The sequence below is a fragment of the Schistocerca piceifrons genome, chromosome 6 (assembly GCF_021461385.2).
Source record: "Schistocerca piceifrons isolate TAMUIC-IGC-003096 chromosome 6, iqSchPice1.1, whole genome shotgun sequence".
Lineage (NCBI taxonomy): Eukaryota > Metazoa > Arthropoda > Insecta > Orthoptera > Acrididae > Schistocerca > Schistocerca piceifrons.
In genome coordinates this window covers 390,112,705-390,132,900 of record NC_060143.1, presented here as the reverse complement: position 1 = coordinate 390,132,900, position 20,196 = coordinate 390,112,705, and the positions used below count along the sequence as shown (strand labels likewise).

Sequence of the window (20,196 nt, the reverse complement as noted above, 5' to 3'; positions counted from 1 at the left end):
CTGTTTCAAATCCAAATTTCCCTCTATTAACATTACGTATATATTCGTTATTATACTAATATAGGCATTTCCCTAAAAAAAAGAAAAAAAGGTTGACAGAATTAGGAGAATCCTCGACAATGAAACTGTCTACTGAGAGACTGATCCAATTATTGTATCCTAATAGCAGTGCTGAAGATGCAGAGACATTTGATCTACTGCTGGGTGAGGATATCAATACAACCAGCATAGGGCATATTGATGGGAGACAGCCCAATAGATGCAGCGAGCAACACTAGCAATGACTGCAGATAGCACTTGCAATAGGCAAGACCTGTGGCATCAAGGAGTCTACAAAGTCAGGCACAATGTATGCCAGAGAGATCACTCTGCTACATGAAGCAGTTCAGAATCTGCCTTACTACCTAAGTGTTTATGACATCACTGTGAAACCAGATTCTGTTTTGTGTCTCTCTTTGCATGGCTCATACTTTGCTGTTGATGGACGTCTCCATCCTTACGGAGCGGTTGGCTTGCAACCTTTCCTGTGAAATTGACTGGCCATATTTCTGAGCCAGTAAGAACTTTGAACACAACCTTTATGGTCCCCAGCTAACTGATTGGCGTTTTGTGGTTGTGGACTCATCCTCTAGCATCACTTTGTGGGACCGACAATTCACTGATTGTGGACTCTAATGTGAGTAGTGATCTATGTAATTCTTGTTTGCCTGTGTAACATACAGTGTTTGTTTGTACCTTGCAGAATTCAAAAGCAATCATCACTACAATGAAGAAGGAAATAATCTCTTGTTTCTTATATTTCTTCTCCCTGCCAGAAAACAGAATCTTACAACTACTGATGAGAAATCTGGGAAAGAATATAGGGGGACATGGACTTAAGAAATGCAGCACAATTTCAAAGCTTTTAAACTTGAGAAAGTGATGCAGAGAACCAAGATAAAATTAACACCCTTCTTAATACACACATTTCCTGCAGAAAGGACACACACAAAGGTTACAAAGGTTTCAGATGAATTGAGGAAATCATGATCAAAACAAATGAAAAGCTAGTGGGCAGACCATAAGAACCACACACTACAACCTTCAAAGAAACTGTGGATATGGTACAGCTCAAGTGGTCCAATGTGACAAATAATAAAGATGACAATAATAACTTGCTTCTTGAGGGTTGCTACTACAGATTCTGCTGAAACTGAGTCAACAACTTTCTCTAAATCTACGAATCTCAAGTTAATGCCTACCTTGTTGATGACAACTTTAGTCACTAATAAACTAATAGCTCTATAGTCTACACCTGTCTGCCTCTTTCTTGTAAAGCAGAACAAGTTCAGACACTGTTTTTGTTTACAGGATTGTCTTCCTCCAGATATAAAAATAATTTTAGAAGCTTGTTTTGAGATTCACAGTGCCAGAGACAGTGTTCATGTGTGTGCTAGTTGTGTGTGTGTTTTTTACTTCAGAAGAAGGCCTTTTGAGTGAAAGCTAAAATATACAGCAGTCTTTTTATTGGCCTATCTGTGATTCAATGTCTCCTCTATACAGCGAGTAGCAATCTATTCTTTTCACAATACTGTGTTATTCCCTCCTCGACTTTCCATTGTTTGATTTTGTCTTTCCTTTTTTTTCCACACATATGGTGGCTTTGTGCACTTCTTCTCTCACTACTTATAGGATCTACGTCTACATCATCAAGTTAAAGAATTCTGCTACATGTGCAACAAAATAACCCACGATAGATGGAGTCAGAAGGACATGTAAAGCAGACTATCACTGGCAAAAAGAGCATTCCTGGCCAAGAGAAGTCTGCTAGTATCAAACAAAGGCCTTCATTTGATGAAGAAATTTCTGAGAATATACATATGGAGCAGAGCGCTGTATGGGGAAGAAACGTGGGTTGTGGGAAAATGGAAACGGAAGAGAATCGAAGCATTTGAAACGTGGTGTTGCAAAAGAATTTTGAAAATAAGGTGGCCTTATAAGGTAGAGAATGGAAGGTTCTCCACAGAATCATGAGGAAAGGAAGATATGGAAAACACTAGCAAGAAGATGGGACAAGATGATAGGACTTCTGTTAAGACATTGTGGAATAACTTCCTTGATACTACAGGGAGTTACATAGAGTAAAAACTGTAGAGGAAGACAGATATTTGAAAACTTAAGAGCAATTAATTGAAGACATAGGCTGCAAGTGCTGCTCTGAGATGAAAAGATTGACACAGGAGAGGAATTTGTGGTAGGGTGCAATAAACCAATCAGAAGACTTAAAAAATGGCTGAAATTTCTCTTGCATTTTTGTTATGGTCGTATTGTGAGGTCCATGTGATGGGAAGTAATACATTACCTGACTGTTCTTGGAACATAAACTTTCACATTTTGACAATAATCCTCTCTGTGAGAGCATCAGACACTGGTATTTGACTAGCATTTCTGTGACACTCTGGCACTTATTAAAAAAATCTGTAGAGAAATTGGTCATGTCTCTTAAAGTCTTCTCTAACTTCTCATCTTGAGATCATCTACAGCTCCTCAAACATTCCTACAAAATAAGCATCCCTGGCTGAAGAGCAATACTCAAGAATCACTAGATCCACAGTTTTTAAGCCATTTATTTCATGGATAAACTTTCAATAAATATCTGTCTTATACCTTTGCCACAACTAGTTTTATGTGGTCATTCTATTCACTATGGACACAAACTCCCTAGGTATTTTATGGTTGTTACTGTTTGCCATGGTTAAACACCGATAAAGTAATAGAATAATAATGGGTCTTTCCACCTGTTTATGAGCAACTTATTAAACTTATTTGTGATGAATACTGACTGCCAACCCCTGCACCAAGGGTAGATCCTACCTTCTGCCTTTCACTACAACTCTCTAACACTGCAAAATTTCCATACACAACGCTATAATCTTTCAGCAGCCTCACAGAGCTTCTGATATTATGCACTAGATCATTTACAAGGGGTGTCCCCGGAGGGATGGTCAATATTCAGGGATATGATGAGAGGATCATTCAAAGCAGAAGACTAGAGTAAACATGGGCTCTAAAATGCACACTGTAAGAACTGTTAACACTACTTCATCTTCTATTGCAAGTTCTTTGCTTTCCATATTTTGAGAGGAGGTAAGGACCAAAACAAGACAAAAATGTCTGATAAACATGGGCTCTGAAGCACATAAATTAAGAGTTTTGAGCAATTGGTCATCTTCAGACTGTGAAACATGTATATTCTACTGAAAAAATGCTCATAGCTCATTTGCCTGCCGGAGTCTATGTCTACTATACAATTTTTTCTTGTTTTGGTGCATTCTACTTCCTCCCAAAATATAGAAAGGAAATAGCTTACAGTAGAAGAAATTTGTTTCCCAGCATCAGAGATGAAGAAATGCACATAGCTCTTAAGGTATGCATTTTAAAGCCCCTGATTACTAGACTTTTTTGCTTCAAATGATCGTTCCTGTCATACCTCTGAATACTGACCATTCTTGCTAATATACCCTGTACATATCATGAACAGCAATGGCCATTAAATGCTCCCATCGTACTACTGAAGCTACTTTTACATCAGTTAATTTTGTACCATTAAAGATGACACGAGAAACTCTATATGCTACAATGTCCTGAATGCAGTCACAAATTTTTTCTGAAACTTGGTAAGCTCTTATTTTGTTCACTAAATGTGTCAAGTACATTCTGGATGCCATTATCTATCGATTCCTGAATTTCAGTGACAAACAGAATGTGCTTTGTTCCACATGCTCTATCCCTGTGTAATAGATATTGATTCCTACAGAGTGTCATTCTGAAGAAAAGCAGTAATACTCAAACATAAAACTTACTCATGATTCCACAAAATAGACAGATGTTAGTAATACAAACCTACAGTAATGTGTATCTGTCCAATGATTCTCCTTGAAAATGGGAATGATCTGCATTTATTTATTTATTGCTACTGCCTGGAGCTCATTATGTCTCTAGTGACTTATGATAAACTGTTGCTAAAAAGCCGAGCAAGTTCTTTTGTGTAATCTAAACAGAATCCAAACTGATGGTCATGTTTGAATAAACCAAAGCCAAATTAAAAATATGCCTTTCCTGTTCTGAATGATTTTAGTTAATTTTCTATTCCCAATAACTTTTCAATCTCTGTCACTCTGGCATTTTTAAAATGATTGAAAGGAGGAATTCTATTACAAACCTTCAAAGCGAAAAAATATCAGAAGACTAGTGTTTCAGCCATCTCTGTCAACATTCATTTTGGTGCCAGAGTGATCACTGAATGACTGTATAGTATAGATGGTTCTAATTTGTTTACAGACTTGATGTAAGTCCAAAATTTTGTTAATATCTTGACAGACCAGTAAAAAAATTATTTTCAAATTCACTGGCCATTTCTTGCATTACTCTCCTTCTTACACCACTGATTTTCAAAAAGGCTTTAACTTTATTAACATCTAAGATGTAGCTGCTTTCTAAAATAGTTACTGAGTTACAGCAGATATGGGTCATCCCCCACAAACATGTACACTCATACACATCTAAGGTGTATTATACAACACTGTTTAATGTTATTCATCCGTACTTAACATCCTTATTTACAGAGAATTATGTTTCATGCTGATATTCAGATAATCTGCAACATGGATCCTGGCATACTTGCTATATATGTAAATCATTACCTTGTCATTGCACTTTATTAAAATAAAATACGTAGCTACCCTCATCACGTTTCAAGAGGCATCTGTAAAAACAGTCATGTTGTATCAATTACATTGTAATAACTATCTTATTATTATTACTATTGCTGTTATTATTTTGGACTAATGCCAAACAGAGACTAATACTGTGTACAAGAAACCTGAAGGATGAAATCTGCAGCTTAGGAAATGAGATTGGAGTTTCCATTATTAATAAAAAAATCAGAATGCATTTCACTTTAACAGCTTCCATTGCCATAGGTATTTTCAAAATGAGGAGCAATCTAACCAGAATGATTATTCCATATATTTGTAGGTTAGCACATATGAGAAATGGAGTGCGCATTTTATCAGTAATGAACAGACAGCTTAGATAATTTCTCAACAGAACATCTGTTGCCACATTTATAGCTAATCTTATCTGCAGATGTCAACTTCCCTTTCTCAAACACTTCACATTCTTCAGGCATGACATGAGCCACTACTTCTATTTTTTCCACATTCATCTTTACTATGTAGTCTTCCCATGTCTGAATGGTCATGAGAACAGTGTACAATTTCTAATAACATGCATCACAACTGCTACTATTCCAATACCCACAGATCAATGAAAGAAGTAATATTTAGATAGGCACTTCAGAAGCACTTTTTCAGATACGTCAATTATTATTTGCCAGTTTTCTACAAGTTTGGTTAAACAGTCCCTTAATGTTCCTGCCATCCTTGATAGCTTTCAGTACAAGCTTGTTAACAAGTTTTCTATGTTACTTCCGACTTTCAGACTTCTTCATAAGTAAGCTGTGTAATAATGCACAGGATTGTAGTAGAAATAAAATGTTGAAAACAACCTTGCTGACACTATGGATGAATAATAGAAATGATCATGTCTCCTCCACTGTGTGAGCAATAAGGTGAGGAGCCTGTAAAAGAACAGTTGCCTTGCACCTGATAGACATGTACCTAGTAGAACAATTGACAATGGGAGGGACTGTCTGTGGCACACATTCAATGTAAAGAAACTCCCTAAAGATACAGATTACCACATAATAGGAGTAAGGCACAGCACAAGACTACAGATAAAATGACCCCAAATGAAATGTGTTTGGCTGCCAAGCATGCAATTAGTGAAACTTCTATGATACCATAGCATAATACTATCAAAAGGTCTCTCACAAAACCCAAAGAAATTGTGATCATATGTAAAGACTATTAGTGGCACCAAAGTAAGACAAGAATTGAAATTGAAGGCAGTAAAAGAAAAGCAGAAAAGCTGAATTCTATTTTCAAACGTTCCTTTAAAAAATTAAAATCTAGGAGTAGTGCCCCATTTCTAATTCTCACATCACTGCAAATATGAGATATATAAATATTAGTGTCAAAGGTGCTGAGAAACAGCTGAAATCACTGAAACTGACAAAGCTCCAGAGACCAACGGAATCTCTACCAGACTCTATAAAGAATTTATGGCCAAGTTAGCTCCTCTTTAAACCAAATATACCATACACCACTCAAAAAACTGTGTCACTAGTTAGAAGAGAGCACAAGTCACACCTGTCTACATGAATGGTAACAGAAGTGATACATAAACTACTATCCAACACCCCTGACATCCATTGTTGTGGAACCTTAGAATATATTCTGTGCTCAAACATAATGACGTTCTACATGCCATTCACCATGGACCCAAAGAAACTGATCATATGAAACCCGACTCACACTTTTTCTTACATGACATTCCAAGTCCTGGATCATGGCAGCCAGGTAGATACAGTATTTTTTGACTTCCAAGAAGCATTTGACTTGGTAAAACTCCTACACTTTTTGTCGAATGTAAGACTGGATGGGGGTACTGAGTGAAATTTGTGACTGGTAGGGAGGACGCAGATGTTATGTTGGATGGAGATTCATTTACAGTTGTAGAAATAACTTCAGATGAGTCCCAAGGAGGTGTGTTGGGATCCTTGCTGTTCATGTTGTATATTAATGACCTTGCAGATTAACCTGACTTTTTGCAGATGACGCAGTTATCTGTAATGAAGTACTGTCTGAAAGAAACTGTGTAAATATTCAGTCAGATCTTGATAAGATTCCAAAGTGGTGCAAAGACTGGTAACTTTATTTATATGTTCAGAAATGGAAAATTTTGCACTTCACGAAACAAAAACAAGTGTAGTTTCCTATGACTACAATATCAATGACTCACAAATATAAATGGTCAACTCGTCCGCATACCTGGATTGAACAATTTGTAGGAATATGAAATGGAACAATGACATAGGTTCAGTTGTAGGTAAAGCAGGTAACAAATCTTGGCTCACTGGTGGAATACTACGGAAATGTAATGAGTCTATGAAGGAAATTGCTTAAAAAACATCTGTGTGACCCATTCTGCAATACTGCTCAAAAAACATTCTTGCGACTTATTCTACAACACTCCTCAACTGCATGGGAGCTGTACCGCATAGTGCTAACAGGAGATATTGACTGTATACAAAGAACGCCAGCACAAATGGTCACAGGTTTGTATGATTATAGGGAGAGAGTCATGGAGATGCTGAAGAAACTGAGCTATTAGACAGTTTAATATGATGGAAACTATACAAAAAAAAAAAAAGACTACTTACAAAGTTTCAAAGACCAGCTTTAAGTGGGGAATCCAGGAATATACTACAATCTCTTACATACCACTCACTTGATGTTATTGACTTCAGCCTGAGGAATGGTTAGATGCAACTCTCGATGCTACTTAGGGGCGTTTATGTCTAAAGTGACAAAGTGCTAAAAGTCTGACAGGCAGTATTCTTAAGAACCCAACATACAGGGCGTCCAATTGAGTACTGCTATGGGAGGGATAAAATGATCAGATAGTGATCACTGTCACAAAGATGTGTAACTTTTATTGAATAAATGGGTAAATTCAAAACAAAAAGCTTAAGACTTTATAACACCTACTCTAAGAAGTTACCAAGGTTTGTGGTCTCAGAGCTGCACCAGAAAGGGTTATGGGCATTTATGCCGAAAAGAAAAAATAATGGGCGGGATTAACTGGCAGATAAAATCAATAATCCCACAGTATGTCATCAAAACCTCGAGATGAGGACATATGTTGCAAATGTGATTTCTACACTCGTCTGTGTGCACATTGCCACAACTTTAGCCATGGTATCAAGTGGTGTTTGGTTACTAGAGGTAATCTCAAGAACCAGAGTACACAACCTGCCAGATGTTCTTTCAGGCTCAATTCTGTTCAGTAATTACGTATAATGGGTGAATATGTTGTGGGGAATTTGGCTTCCTGAAGCCACAGTGTAAAGCGACAGCAAGTGCTCCAGTTTAGCTAGGTAGTGACTAACTATAAACAATTCTGTGTGTGTGTGTGTGTGTGTGTGTGTGTGTGTGTGTGTGTGTGCGCGCGCGCACACATGCACTTATAGGGCAGCTGGGCCTGCCATTGTCTGTGGTTTCTTCATTTCCTCCTTCTCTTTATGGTTTCTCCTTTCCATCCTCTTACTTCTAATTGAATCTGGATTTAGGAGAAAAAATATCCAGGCAGAGTCTGGTACAGATGACAAAAGGCTCCTCTGCGGCCCAATATTCACCTTTTTTGCAGCCACTGGCTGTCATTAGGGTGTGGAATTGTGGGGGTTAGGGTAGTAAGACCAGGAGGGGGGAGCCCTCTGCTAGAAGTCTTTACTGTATGGGTGGATAGAGTTGAAGTCCCCAGCACATACATAGAAGCAGTTGGGGGGAAGGGGCGAGAGTGAGGGTAGCCTTCCTTATATGAACGGATGAAATAAAATGGCTGCTAGGGACCAGTGACCAGGAGGGGGATGCAACATTTCTCCTCACTGCACATGATGTAAAGGTTACATTTCAGGAGTAGCTTATAATCATCTGGACAGGGTAAAGATGCTCCACTTATGCCCGATTTCTTTGATGTGTTAAAACAATAATAGATGATGATATCTTGCAACAAGGCAGGCTGGTGATCGGTGGGAGTGATCCTCCACAAAATTTGTGCAGTGAGCCAGTTGCAAAGCGGTCATACATGTGTAGGGATGCCTGTAATCTCTACAGGTAGGTTGATTTGTACAAGATGACACGTGGTCAAATCTTGTGCACTTGGTGTGGGAGGTACACAGATTTTTACATAAAATCTGTAAACATAATCTTAACTCTCTGCAGTGATAAGTCACCCTCAAGTCACAGTGTATCAACGCAAATGAGTGAGGGAGAAAGCTGTTTTAATCAGCACAGATCTGTTCCACACTTTGTTTATTGAAATACCTTATTCTACATGTCTTCAATTTCTTCCACAAAAAATAATAGCTAGGAATTTGAAAAGGATTCACAGTCAGTCATAGTATGGATCAGGAACTGAAGCACGTATCTCTCTCCTTGTTTAACAGGTTACTTTTCATTTCAATTCATAGCTAATGAGGGGAAAAATACTGGGATTATATTCTTCTGTGTTAAAGTAAGTCAACTGATCTTATGAGACTGCTGGGGCTGTACGACTCCAGAGTGGTTTAACTTGGTTCTCTTAGTTGCTATTTGTCTGTCATGGTGCCTCTCACTCATTTCCCCATGAGTGCCACCCTACCAAGGCCATGGCCACTTGGCATGGAGGTCATTGCTCTGAAGTACCAAATAAGACAAACAATATAAACTCATACTCCTGAGCATTTACTGGGAGTGATCAGCTCAGGCATCGACAGTGTATTCCCTGTATAGTCAGTGAGCTACACTGTGGGAGTTCCTGCTGACACACACACACGCACGCACGCACGCACGCACGCACGCACACACACACACACACACACACACACACACACACACACACCCACCCACCCACACACACACACACACACACACACACAGAGTGACATTCTCTGAAGGGCCTGGAATACGAAGAAATTTGGAGGACAGTAAGTAGGTGAAACTTGTTAATGGCAGCCATTTGTAAATGAACTGAATGGGGTGCAAGATCTATCAAATAAGGCAAAGTTGAATAACCAAAAATGACTGGAGGTCGGTTCAAGTCAACATTAGGTAGGGCAATTGCTGGAGGTCAAGCTGAAGGGAATGAAACAGTCATAGAATAGTTCCTTGGCCCGAGAAGAGGAGATATGCCGAGATGGCTTGGGTCTGGTGTTTGCACACACATACTCCAAAAGAATTGTGAGCCCCTGGGATACATAAATTTTGAAAGAATTATGGTACAATGGCATCTTTATGTTACTTCACATAGAATGGAAGTAAATGATATTGGATTTACAGAAAATATACTTGTAATGAAAGCTAGACTGAAAAATCTTGTGAATAAGACTCTACAACTGGATCTGCATAATGCAATTATTCTTGAACAGGGATCATGAAGATAATATTAGTTTAATTATAGTGCACACAGAGGTGTATAAACAATCATTCATCCCACACTCCACCTGTGCACAGAAAGGGAAAAGCCCTAATAACTGGCACAATGGGAAGTACCCTCTGCCACACACTTCTACATCTACATAAATACTCCTCAGGCCACCATACGGTGTCCTCTCCTGTTCCACTCACAAAAGGAGTGGGAGAAAAACGACTGACTATAACACTCTGGACAGGCTGTAATTGAAACTTCCTGGCAGATTAAAACTGTGTGCTGGACCGAAACTCAAACTCAGGACCTTTTCCAGGAGTGCTAGTTCTGCTAGGTTCACAGGAGAGCTTCTGTGAAGTTTGGAAAGTAGGAGACGAGGTACTGGCGGAAGTAAAGCTGTAGGATAGGGTGCGAGTCGTGCTTGGGTAGCTCAGATGGTACAGCACTTGCCTGCGAAAGGCAAAGGCCCCGACTTCAAGTCTCGGTCCGGCACACAGTTTTAATCTGCCAGGAAGTTTCATATCACCGCACACTCTGCTGCAGAGTGAAAATCTCGTTCAGGCTGTAATTGCTCTAACTTGACTTCGTGGTCCTTACATAAAATGTGCATTGGTGTCAATAGAATTCATACTGCCTTAATGTGTATATAAAATAAATGTAAGATTAAGTAAATTATTATTAGTATTCTGGATTAAAGGAACCTGAAGTGTTGACTTTTCAGCACTAAAGGCAACATGGGATGTGAATTGGGATGGGCGGATAGGAGGGAGGAAGGAAGGGGAAGCTGTTGGGTGGAGGGTGCGGAGGCATTGATTTAGCTGAGACTGAAGCCAGAACAATAACTGGAGTGCAGTTGTCTAGTTCAGAGAAGCTGATGGTGGACAGATCCGGATGGCATGATTTGTGAAGCAGTCATTGAAATTGAGCATGTTGTGCCACCAAATGGTCAACTTTGTTCCTGACAACAGTTTCGCAGTGGCCACTCATCATGGTGGACTGCTAGTTGGTAGTCATACCAACATAAAAAGCAGTGCAGTGTGTGCAGCGTAGTTTGTATACAATGTAGCTATTTCTAAAGGTGGCCTGGCCTCTGATGGGTTAGGATAAGCCTGTGACAGGACTGGAGTACACCATGTTGGGTGGCTGTATTAGGCATGTCTTACAGGGATATGATCCCTGTGGCATGGGGTTGTCAGTACAAGTGGCTTAGGGATGTGGTAAAATGACATGTAGGTTGAGTGAGTGACGGAACACCATTTTGGGAGGGGTAGAAAGGATCTTGAATATGGCGTCCCTCATTTCAGGGTAGAATAAGAGATCATCAAAGACCTGGCAAAGGACACAGTTCAGTTGTTCTAGTCCAGAGTGATACTGGATGAGGAGGAGGGTGCTCCTTTATGGCTAATTCTTGGGGGTGGTGGGAGGATTGGGTGTGTGTGAGGATACAGCATGGGAAATCTGTTTGTAGACTAGGTTTCGGAGGTGGTGTCTGTATATGAAGGCCTTTGTGAGGCCTTCACCAAGATTGGCAAGGGAGTGCTTGTCACTGCAGATATGTTGTCTATTAATGGCTGAGCTGTATGAGAGGGATTTTTATGGTGTGGAAGACATGGCACCTGCCAAAATGAAGATACTGTTGGTGGTGAGTGGGTTTAATGGGGTCAAAGGTATGGATGGAGCCAATATAGAGGTGTAGCTCAATTTCCAGGAAGATGGTGCATTGGGTAGGAGTATAACAAGGTGAAATGGATGGGAGAAAAGGTACTGTGGTTATGAAGGATATAGATAGTGTGTCTTGGCCCTGAGAACAGATCTTGAAGGTATCATCAATGAACCTGAACTAGACTAGCAGTTGGCAATTTTGGGAGGCTAGGAATGTTTCCTCTAGCTGGTCCATAAACAGTTTGGCACAGGACAATGCCATGTGGGTGGCCATGGCTGTGCTGTCGATTTGTTTGTAAGCCTCCCCTTCAAAGAAAAGTCGACGTGAGCCAGAATATAGTTAGTAAGCTATATAAGGAATAAGTTGGTTTGTTTGGAGTCTGAAGAATGTTGGGAGAGATGTTGTATGACAACAGCAAGGTCATGATGGATGTTGGTGTACAGGGAAATGTATCAATTGTGATGAGTAGGGATCCAGGAAGTAAAAGGGTGTGCCACTTCCAGCTGACTGCTACAATTGTGCCAGCCCATCTGCCAGCCACCGTCCCTCCCACATTCCTGGCCGGCAAACTGGCCACCTCCATGTGAGCAGCTAGCCAGCCACTCTCAATCGCTCTCCTTACCGGCCACTTACCTCCCTCTCTACCTACCCCATCCCACCCAACACTACACCCACCAATACTAGTGTGCCCGCCAAAATATAGCACTGACTTTGTTAATCCAGCCAGCACCATGTAGGAGCATATGTATATCTGTGTGTGTGTGTGCGTGTGTATTTTACTCTTGCTGAGCAAAGGATAATTCTGAAAATTAGCCAGCTTTTTTATTTTGTGTGTGCACCAATCAGCAGCTGAACGTTTCTGCTTTTCAGTGAGTGGCATCCTTTAATCCAAATGTTTTATATTCTACAAGAGCTTTCCAACAACAACTTCACAGTGCACCGGTAAGTTAAAATATAAAATATTTTTACAGCTAACATTGGAAAACCAAATTTTTGTCTAAACAAGAAAGTGCAAATCTAATAATGTAATAAATTGACTAATGAAATAAGAAAATAACAGTGATTTGGCTGACTCTGGCATTATTAATGACTCCAAAGTCCTAACAATTATGCTCTGGATACCATGCTTAAATGTAAAGTAAAATTTAAGCAACTGGGTAAAATTTAGATAAAAATTATTGTTGTTGTTGTCTTCAGTCCAGAGACTGGTTTGATGCAGCTCTCCATGCTACTCTATCCTGTGCAAGCTTCTTCATCTCCCAGTACCCACTGCAACCTAAATCCTTCTGAATCTGTTCAGTGTATTCATTTCTTGGTCTCCCCCTACGATTTTTACCCTCCACGCTGCCCTCCAATACCAAATTGGTGATCCCCTGATGCCTCAGAACATGTCCTACCAACCGATCCCTTCTTCTAGTCAAGTTGTGCCACAAGTTTCTCTTCTCCCCAATTATACTCAATACCTCCTCATTAGTTATGTGACCTAACAATCTAATCTTCAGCGTTCTTCTGTAGCACCACATTCCAAAAGCTTCTATTCTCTTCTTGTCTAAACTATTTATCATCCATGTTTCACTTCCATACATGGCTACATTCCATACATATACTTGCAGAAATGACTTCCTGACATTTAAATCTATACTCAATGCTAACAGATTTCTCTTCCTCAGAAATGCATTCCTTGCCATTGCCAGTCTACATTTTATATCCTCTCTACTTAGACCATCATCAGTTATTTTGCTCCCCAAATAGCAGAACTCCTTTACTACTTTAAGTGTCTCATTTCCTAACCTAATTCCCTCACCATCACCCGACTTAATTCGACTACATTCCATTAACTTTCTTTTGCTTTTGTTGATGTTCATCTTATATCCTCCATTCAAGACACTGTCCATTCCTTTCAACAGCTCTTCCAGGTCCTTTGCTGTTGCTGACAGAATTACAATGTCATCGGTTTGTTTTTATTTCTTCTCCATGGATTTTAATTTCTACTCCAAATTTTTCTTTTGTCTCCTTTACTGCTTGCTCAATATACAGATTGAATAACATTGGGGATATGCTACAACCCTGTCTCACTCCCTTCCCAACCACTGCTTCCCTTTCATGCCCCTTGACTCTTATAACTGCCATCTGTTTTCTGTACAAATTGTAAGTAGCCTTTTGCACCCAGTATTTTACCCCTGCCACCTACAGAATTTGAAAGAGAGTATTCCAGTCAACATTGTCAAAAGCTTTCTCTAAATCTACAAATGCTAGAAAAGTAGGTTTGCCTTTCCTTAATCTAGCTTCTAAGATAAGTTGTAGGGCCAGTATTGCCTTGTGTGTTTCAACATTTCTACGGAATCCAAACTGATCTTCCCCGAGGTCGGCTTCCACCAGTTTTTCCATTCATCTGTAAAGAATTCGTGTTAGTATTTTGCAGCCATGACTTATTAAACTGATAGTTCAGTAATTTTCACATCTGTCAACACCTGCTTTCTTTGGCATTGGAATTAATATATTTTTCTTGAAGTCTGAGGGTATTTTGCCTGTCTTATACATCTTGCTCACCAGATGGTAGACTTTTGTCAGGGCTGGCTCTCCCAAGGCTATCAGTAGTTCTAATGGAATGTTGTCTACTCCCGGGGCCTTGTTTTCACTTTTCAGTGCTCTGTCAAAATCTTAATGCAGTATTGTATCTCCCATTTCATCTTCATGCTCTTCCATTTCCATAATGTTGTCCTCAAGTACATCGCCCTTGTATAGACCCTCTATATACTCCTTCCACCTTTCTGCTTTCCCTTTTTTGCTTAGAACTGGGTTTCCATCTGAGCTCTTGATATTCATACAAGTGGATCTCTTTGCTCCAAAGGTCTCTTTAATTTTCCTGTAGGCAGTATTTGTCTTACCCCTAGTGACATATGCATCTACATCCTTACGGTTGTCCTCTAGCCATCCCCGCTTAGCCATTTTGCACTTCCTGTCGATCTCATTTTTGATGTTTGTATTCCTTTTTGCCTGCTTCATTTACTGCATTTTTATATTTTCTCCTTTCGTCAATTAAATTCAATAATTCTACAGTTACCCAAGGATTTTTACTAGGCGTCTTTTTACCTACTTATCCTCTGCTGCCTTCATTATTTCATCTCTCAAAGCTACTCGTTCTTCATCTGCTTTATTTCTTTTCTCCATTCTGGTCAATCGTTCCCTAATGATCTCCCTGAAACTCTGGTTCTGTCAGTTTAATCAGGTCCCATCTCCTTAAATTACTACCTTTTTGCAGTGTCTTCAGTTTTAATCTACAGTTCATAACCAATAGATTGTGGTCAGAGTCCACATCTGCTCCTGGAAATGTCTTACAATTTAAACCTGGTTCCTAAATCCATGTCTTACCATTATATAATCTATCTGAAACCTTCCAGTATATCCAGGCCTCTTCCATGTATACAACCTTCTTTCATGATTCTTGAACCAAGTGTTAGCTATGATTAAGTTATGCTCTGTGCAAAATTCTACCCAGCGGCTTCCTCTTTCATTCCTTACCCTCATTCCATATTCACCTACTACATTTCCTTCTCTTCCTTTTCCTATGACTATTAAATTTTCATCTCCCTTCACTACATGAATGATTTCTTTTATCTCATCATACATTTCTTCAATCTATTCGTCATCTGCGGAGCTAGTTGGCATATAAACTTGTACTACTGTGGTAGGCATGGGCTTCGTGTCTATCTTGGCCATAATAATGCGTTCACTAAGCTGTTTTTTAGTAGCTTACCCACAATCCTATTTTTTATTCATTATTAAACCTACTCCTGCATTACCCCTATTTGATTTTGTACTTATAACACTGTAGTCACCTGACCAGAAGTCTTGTTCCTCCTGCCACCGAACTTCACTAATTCCCACTATATCTAACTTTAACCTATCCATTTCCCTTTCTAAATTTTCTAACCTACCTGCCCGATTAAGGGATCTGACATACCACACTCCAATCTGTAGAACACCAGTTTTCTTTCTCCTGATAACACCGTCCTCCTGTGTAGTTCCCGCCTGGAGATCCGAATGGGGGGACTATTTTACCTGCGGAATATTTTACCCAAGGGGACACCATCATCAGTTAAGCATACAGTAAAGCTGCATGCCCTCGGGAAAAATTACGGCTTTCAGCTGTTCGCAGTACCAACACAGCAAGGCCGTTTTCGTTAGTGTTAAAACAAGACCAGATCAGTCAATCATCCAGACTGTTGCCCTTGCAACTACTGAAAAGGCTGCTGCCCCTCTTCAGGAACCACACATTTGCCTGGCCTCTCAACAGATATCCCTCCGTTGTGGTTGCACCTGCGGTATGGCTATCTGTATCACAGAAGCACGCAAGCCTCCCCACTAACAGCAAGGTCCATGCTTCATGTGGGGGGGGGGGGGGGGGGAACAGAAAACTGAAACTTCAAAATGTAAGTCAGACTATCTAAAATATTGTAATCTCTCTCTTTTAAAAAACGACTAATTTTTTTAAATAAAGGAAGACTAACATGAAATACATAAAAAAATCTTACATTTTAGATCGTCACCCAAACAATAAACATCAGTGTTCTGAAAAAATCATAATTTGAGACCTCAAGGTCCAATATGCTGGTTACATTCACAGAAAATGATTTTCTATACTTCAATCACAAAGCAACTACAACTAAATTAGCATAAAATTTCAGCAGTAGTGTTAGAATAATGAATCTTCACAAATCATTGATTTGCTTGATGCAGTTCTGTGGCATTATGAAGCAAATTTGTCTGGAGAAAACGTGCTCTATACTTTGGAATATCACTGCTAGAAGTTATCTATTTGTAATAGTTTTGAAATCTATTTGTAACAGTTTTATATGAGATTTTTTGGTTATTGTAATTAGTAAGGTATAGTATAGCTTCAGAATCTACCCCCAGACACCACATGGAACCTGAAACTGGCTGTCCTAAGTTTTCTTTTCATCATTTTTAGGGAAATGTGAATAGCAGCGTTAAGAAAGAAAATAATAAATTAGCGCAAGCATAAAATGAAGCTGCTAAAGTACAGTACGGTACAAGTTAAAGTGTAAAATATTACAAGACAGTGGTGTTAAGATACTGACAACATTTTCACGATGTCATTCACATTTTAAAGTGCAGCAACTATTTACATGTTAATTTCTACAACCTCTCACCTTGGCAAGCATTCACTAGATTGTCAACGACCACCACCTCATACCCGGAGTTTAGTAATTCAATTACTGTGTGTGAGCCCACATACCCAGCCCCACCAGTTACCAGTATCGTAGCTGCCATTCTGTCACGTCCACCTTCAAGTGATGCTTACGTTGCTGTGCCAGCAAAACGATACGTACACACATTCTTGTCGTGCCATTGTTTCTTTTATCACGTGCTTATCGCGATTTTTATTGGGCCGCCTACATGTTTGATAACAACACTGTCAAACATCAACACAAAGAAATAACAACTATCAGTTTTGGATGCGACATACCTAAGAAGTTCCTATGAAGACATTTCAATCTAACATAGTAACGATTTAATCTTTGGAAGCTTCAACATTCTTTAATATCTTTGTTCGTATGAGAGAGAATATGCGTCAGATGGCGCTTGCAGTACGCCGAAAGTGATATTCGTTGACAGTGGACTTTAATTTTGAAACCGGAAACGAGTTCCCAGCGATGCTGTTGAGTTGTGGTAGTGTACAGTATTGAAAGTCATACTCAGAAGATTGAATTAGGTACGTAAGATTAAAAAAGGGTGCTTGGTGTTATTATGATCTATGCGCCCATGGCGTATAATTTCGAAAGTTCGCAGATTTTTCCACTCGTAATATCACAGTCAAATGTAATTGAAATAATGTTTCAGAGTTCAGTATCACTATGTCTGGCGACATCTCGGATGACAAAAAGGTTGGTCAATGTACTATCACGAACTTAAAGAGCGTTTTGCATTAATTCAATAATTTTACAACAGTTTCTGCCTCCCTTAGGATGAAGAAAAGGTCTACGGCGGGTGCGAGGGCCCCGATGCAATGTATGTCAAACTGATATCGTCGGATGGCCACGAATTTATAGTCAAACGAGAACATGCCCTGACGTCGGGAACTATTAAAGCTATGCTCAGCGGACCTGGACAGTTCGCTGAAAATGAAACCAATGAAGTTAATTTTAGAGAAATCCCGTAAGTTTTCAACTGTTTATATCTCTTGCCTTAATTAGAAAGATATGGTTTTGTTTGTGTGTCTGTAAAGTAGATACTGTCAGACGTTTATTGACACGTTATGTTGTTGCTGATTATCTGTTTTTTCTCTTTAAAACTAGGGTGAGCACTGCAGTATTTGTTAATTTGCAATGCGACATAGAATATATTGTTACAATGGTGCATTGTGTGTAGAATTTCACTTATGTCAGAACTCTAATTTTCAGCTCTCATGTTCTGCAGAAGGTGTGTATGTACTTTACGTACAAAGTACGTTACACGAACAGCTCAACGGAGATACCAGAATTCCCTATTGCACCTGAGATTGCTCTAGAGTTGTTGATGGCTGCTAACTTCCTTGATTGTTAATTTTTGCTTTCATCATATTACATTGTGTGATGTTGGTTACTCTTTGGTAGTTCATTAATACCCAGTGATACTGTTAGATGAAACGTATGTTCCAAATTATGATTCAGTGAGAATGAAACTCAGTACAACCTTGTTGTTTAATAGGTAGTATGTAACTTAAAAACAAATGTTAGTTGCCAAGTGAAGAGGTGATTGTTTAGGAGCAGATCATGTTCAGATGTAACTTTCATCTTTGTGGCTTTGTGTTTTGGCCACCAAGTGAATTGAATTAATAAGTTAAATTTTCTGCTCCAAGAAATAGTCAGCTTTCATTTTGTGCATACCAGAGCAGATTTTTGTGTACTGTCAGAAGGTCCCTCCAAGAGAAGCCAGATTTTGTAGTGTTCAGGTGTTTTGTTAATACTGTCTTGGCAATCTCATTTTTCAGTGAAGCGGAACATTCATTTTATCTAGATAAATATTTATGTTAAATGTGTAGAATTTTTTCCTCCCATTTTTGTACTGTGATACTGAGAGTGGGGCTGCAGATTATTCAGTATAGAGCCACATAAGTTACAACTAACTGTAAGAACAAATTAGTTCATTTACAGCCATAAACTAGTGCAGTATTTACGGTATTTAACAGATACAGGTGAATATAATAGTCACCTTATTGTTTGAATTTAAACATTTCAGGTCAAAATCCTTCAGCTAATTTCAGTAGCAAGAAAATGAGACCTCACAAGAGGTTCTTTTGTGTTTAAAAAAATGAACTTTGTAAGTTACTACCGTTAGTAAGTGGAATTCACTTTTTCCAGGAGAATCTTTTGACTTCTAGATTTGCATTGTAACTCAAGGAACAGCTCATAAATTATTTCCACACTAAATCAATTCCTGAGAGACTGCTTGAACCTGCATTGAGCCATTACTTAAGAACAAAGAGTAATTGGAAAAAATCATGTTCCATGTACTAATCATGGCATTGCTGTTTAGTTTCCATATCATTAAGTGATCATTTGCATGTACAAAATATAAACTTCTGTAAATGATCTGTTGAATTTTATACTTCTTGTCATGGCATTTAAGTTATTTTTGTTATTATTTTAAGCAACTCAAAGACTGTATCTTTTAAATTGATTAAATCTGTGAAGCTTCTTTAATGCATCTGTTACAAATTGTGATATTCTTTATTTTATCATACTGTTTGTGGAGGAAAAAGTGGAAAGGTTAAAACAGTTGATACTGATTGGAGCAAAGTCTGGAATAATATTTAATGTGTACATACAATTTTTGGTACCTTTTTGTAGAGGAAATAGAAGTGACAGATTTATTGCAATCATGCTAATGTGGTGTGCAGAAACTGCAGATTGAAATTCTCTGGCTAGTGTATGTAGAATTGTGTAACAGTTGAAGTTTCTGTTCCAACATTTATTCAGAAGGTGTGACACATTCAGCGCGCTGTTCTAACTAATTGATATCCTGTCACCCTGAATTTAATCCCACTCGTGAACCTTACTTTTGTTTCCACCATTGCTTCTTTGATGTGTAGATTGAACAGCAGGGGCGATAGACTCATACTCCTTCTTTAATCTGAATGCTTCTTCCATTCTTAGTGTTCCCTCTTGGTTTTTGTACATATTGCATATTACCACCGTTCACTATAGCTTACTCCTATTTTTCTAAGAACAGCATGCATCACTTTGTGTTGTTGAGCCTGTTTTCCAAGTCGACCAAACCTATGAAGCTCTTTGGTCTTGTTTCTGTTAAGTGCAATGTCAGGACTGCCCCTCTGCTGCCTTTACCTTTCCAAAGCCCTTCTAACAGATTCTCAACTCTTTTCTATTCTTCTGTGTATTATTCTTGTCAGCAAATTGGACGCAAGTGCTATTAAGCCAATTGTGTGATAGTTTTTGCACTTA

General features: G+C 39.0%; 2 protein-coding genes across 3 annotated transcripts in view; one reads left to right on the top strand and one right to left on the bottom strand.

The window, feature by feature from the left end:
- Positions 1-17,196, bottom strand: part of LOC124802514 (UDP-glucose 4-epimerase) — a 110,902-nt gene extending 93,706 nt beyond the window's left edge. The window contains exon 1 of one of the 2 annotated variants that reach the window (XM_047263351.1): positions 16,906-17,196. In XM_047263351.1, coding sequence (XP_047119307.1) covers positions 16,906-17,026 — 121 coding nt within the window. In that variant the 5' untranslated portion in view covers positions 17,027-17,196. The remainder of the gene's footprint in view (positions 1-16,905) is intronic. The other variant, XM_047263352.1, reaches the window with a different exon arrangement.
- Positions 17,197-17,308: 112 nt separating this feature from the next.
- LOC124802515 (elongin-C) lies at positions 17,309-19,452 on the top strand. Its single transcript, XM_047263353.1, has 4 exons — positions 17,309-17,468; positions 17,597-17,640; positions 17,721-17,911; positions 18,157-19,452. Exons 2-4 carry the CDS (start codon positions 17,611-17,613, stop codon positions 18,296-18,298), a joined length of 363 nt encoding a protein of 120 aa, XP_047119309.1. The 5' UTR covers positions 17,309-17,468; positions 17,597-17,610; the 3' UTR covers positions 18,299-19,452.
- Positions 19,453-20,196: the final 744 nt, after the last annotated feature.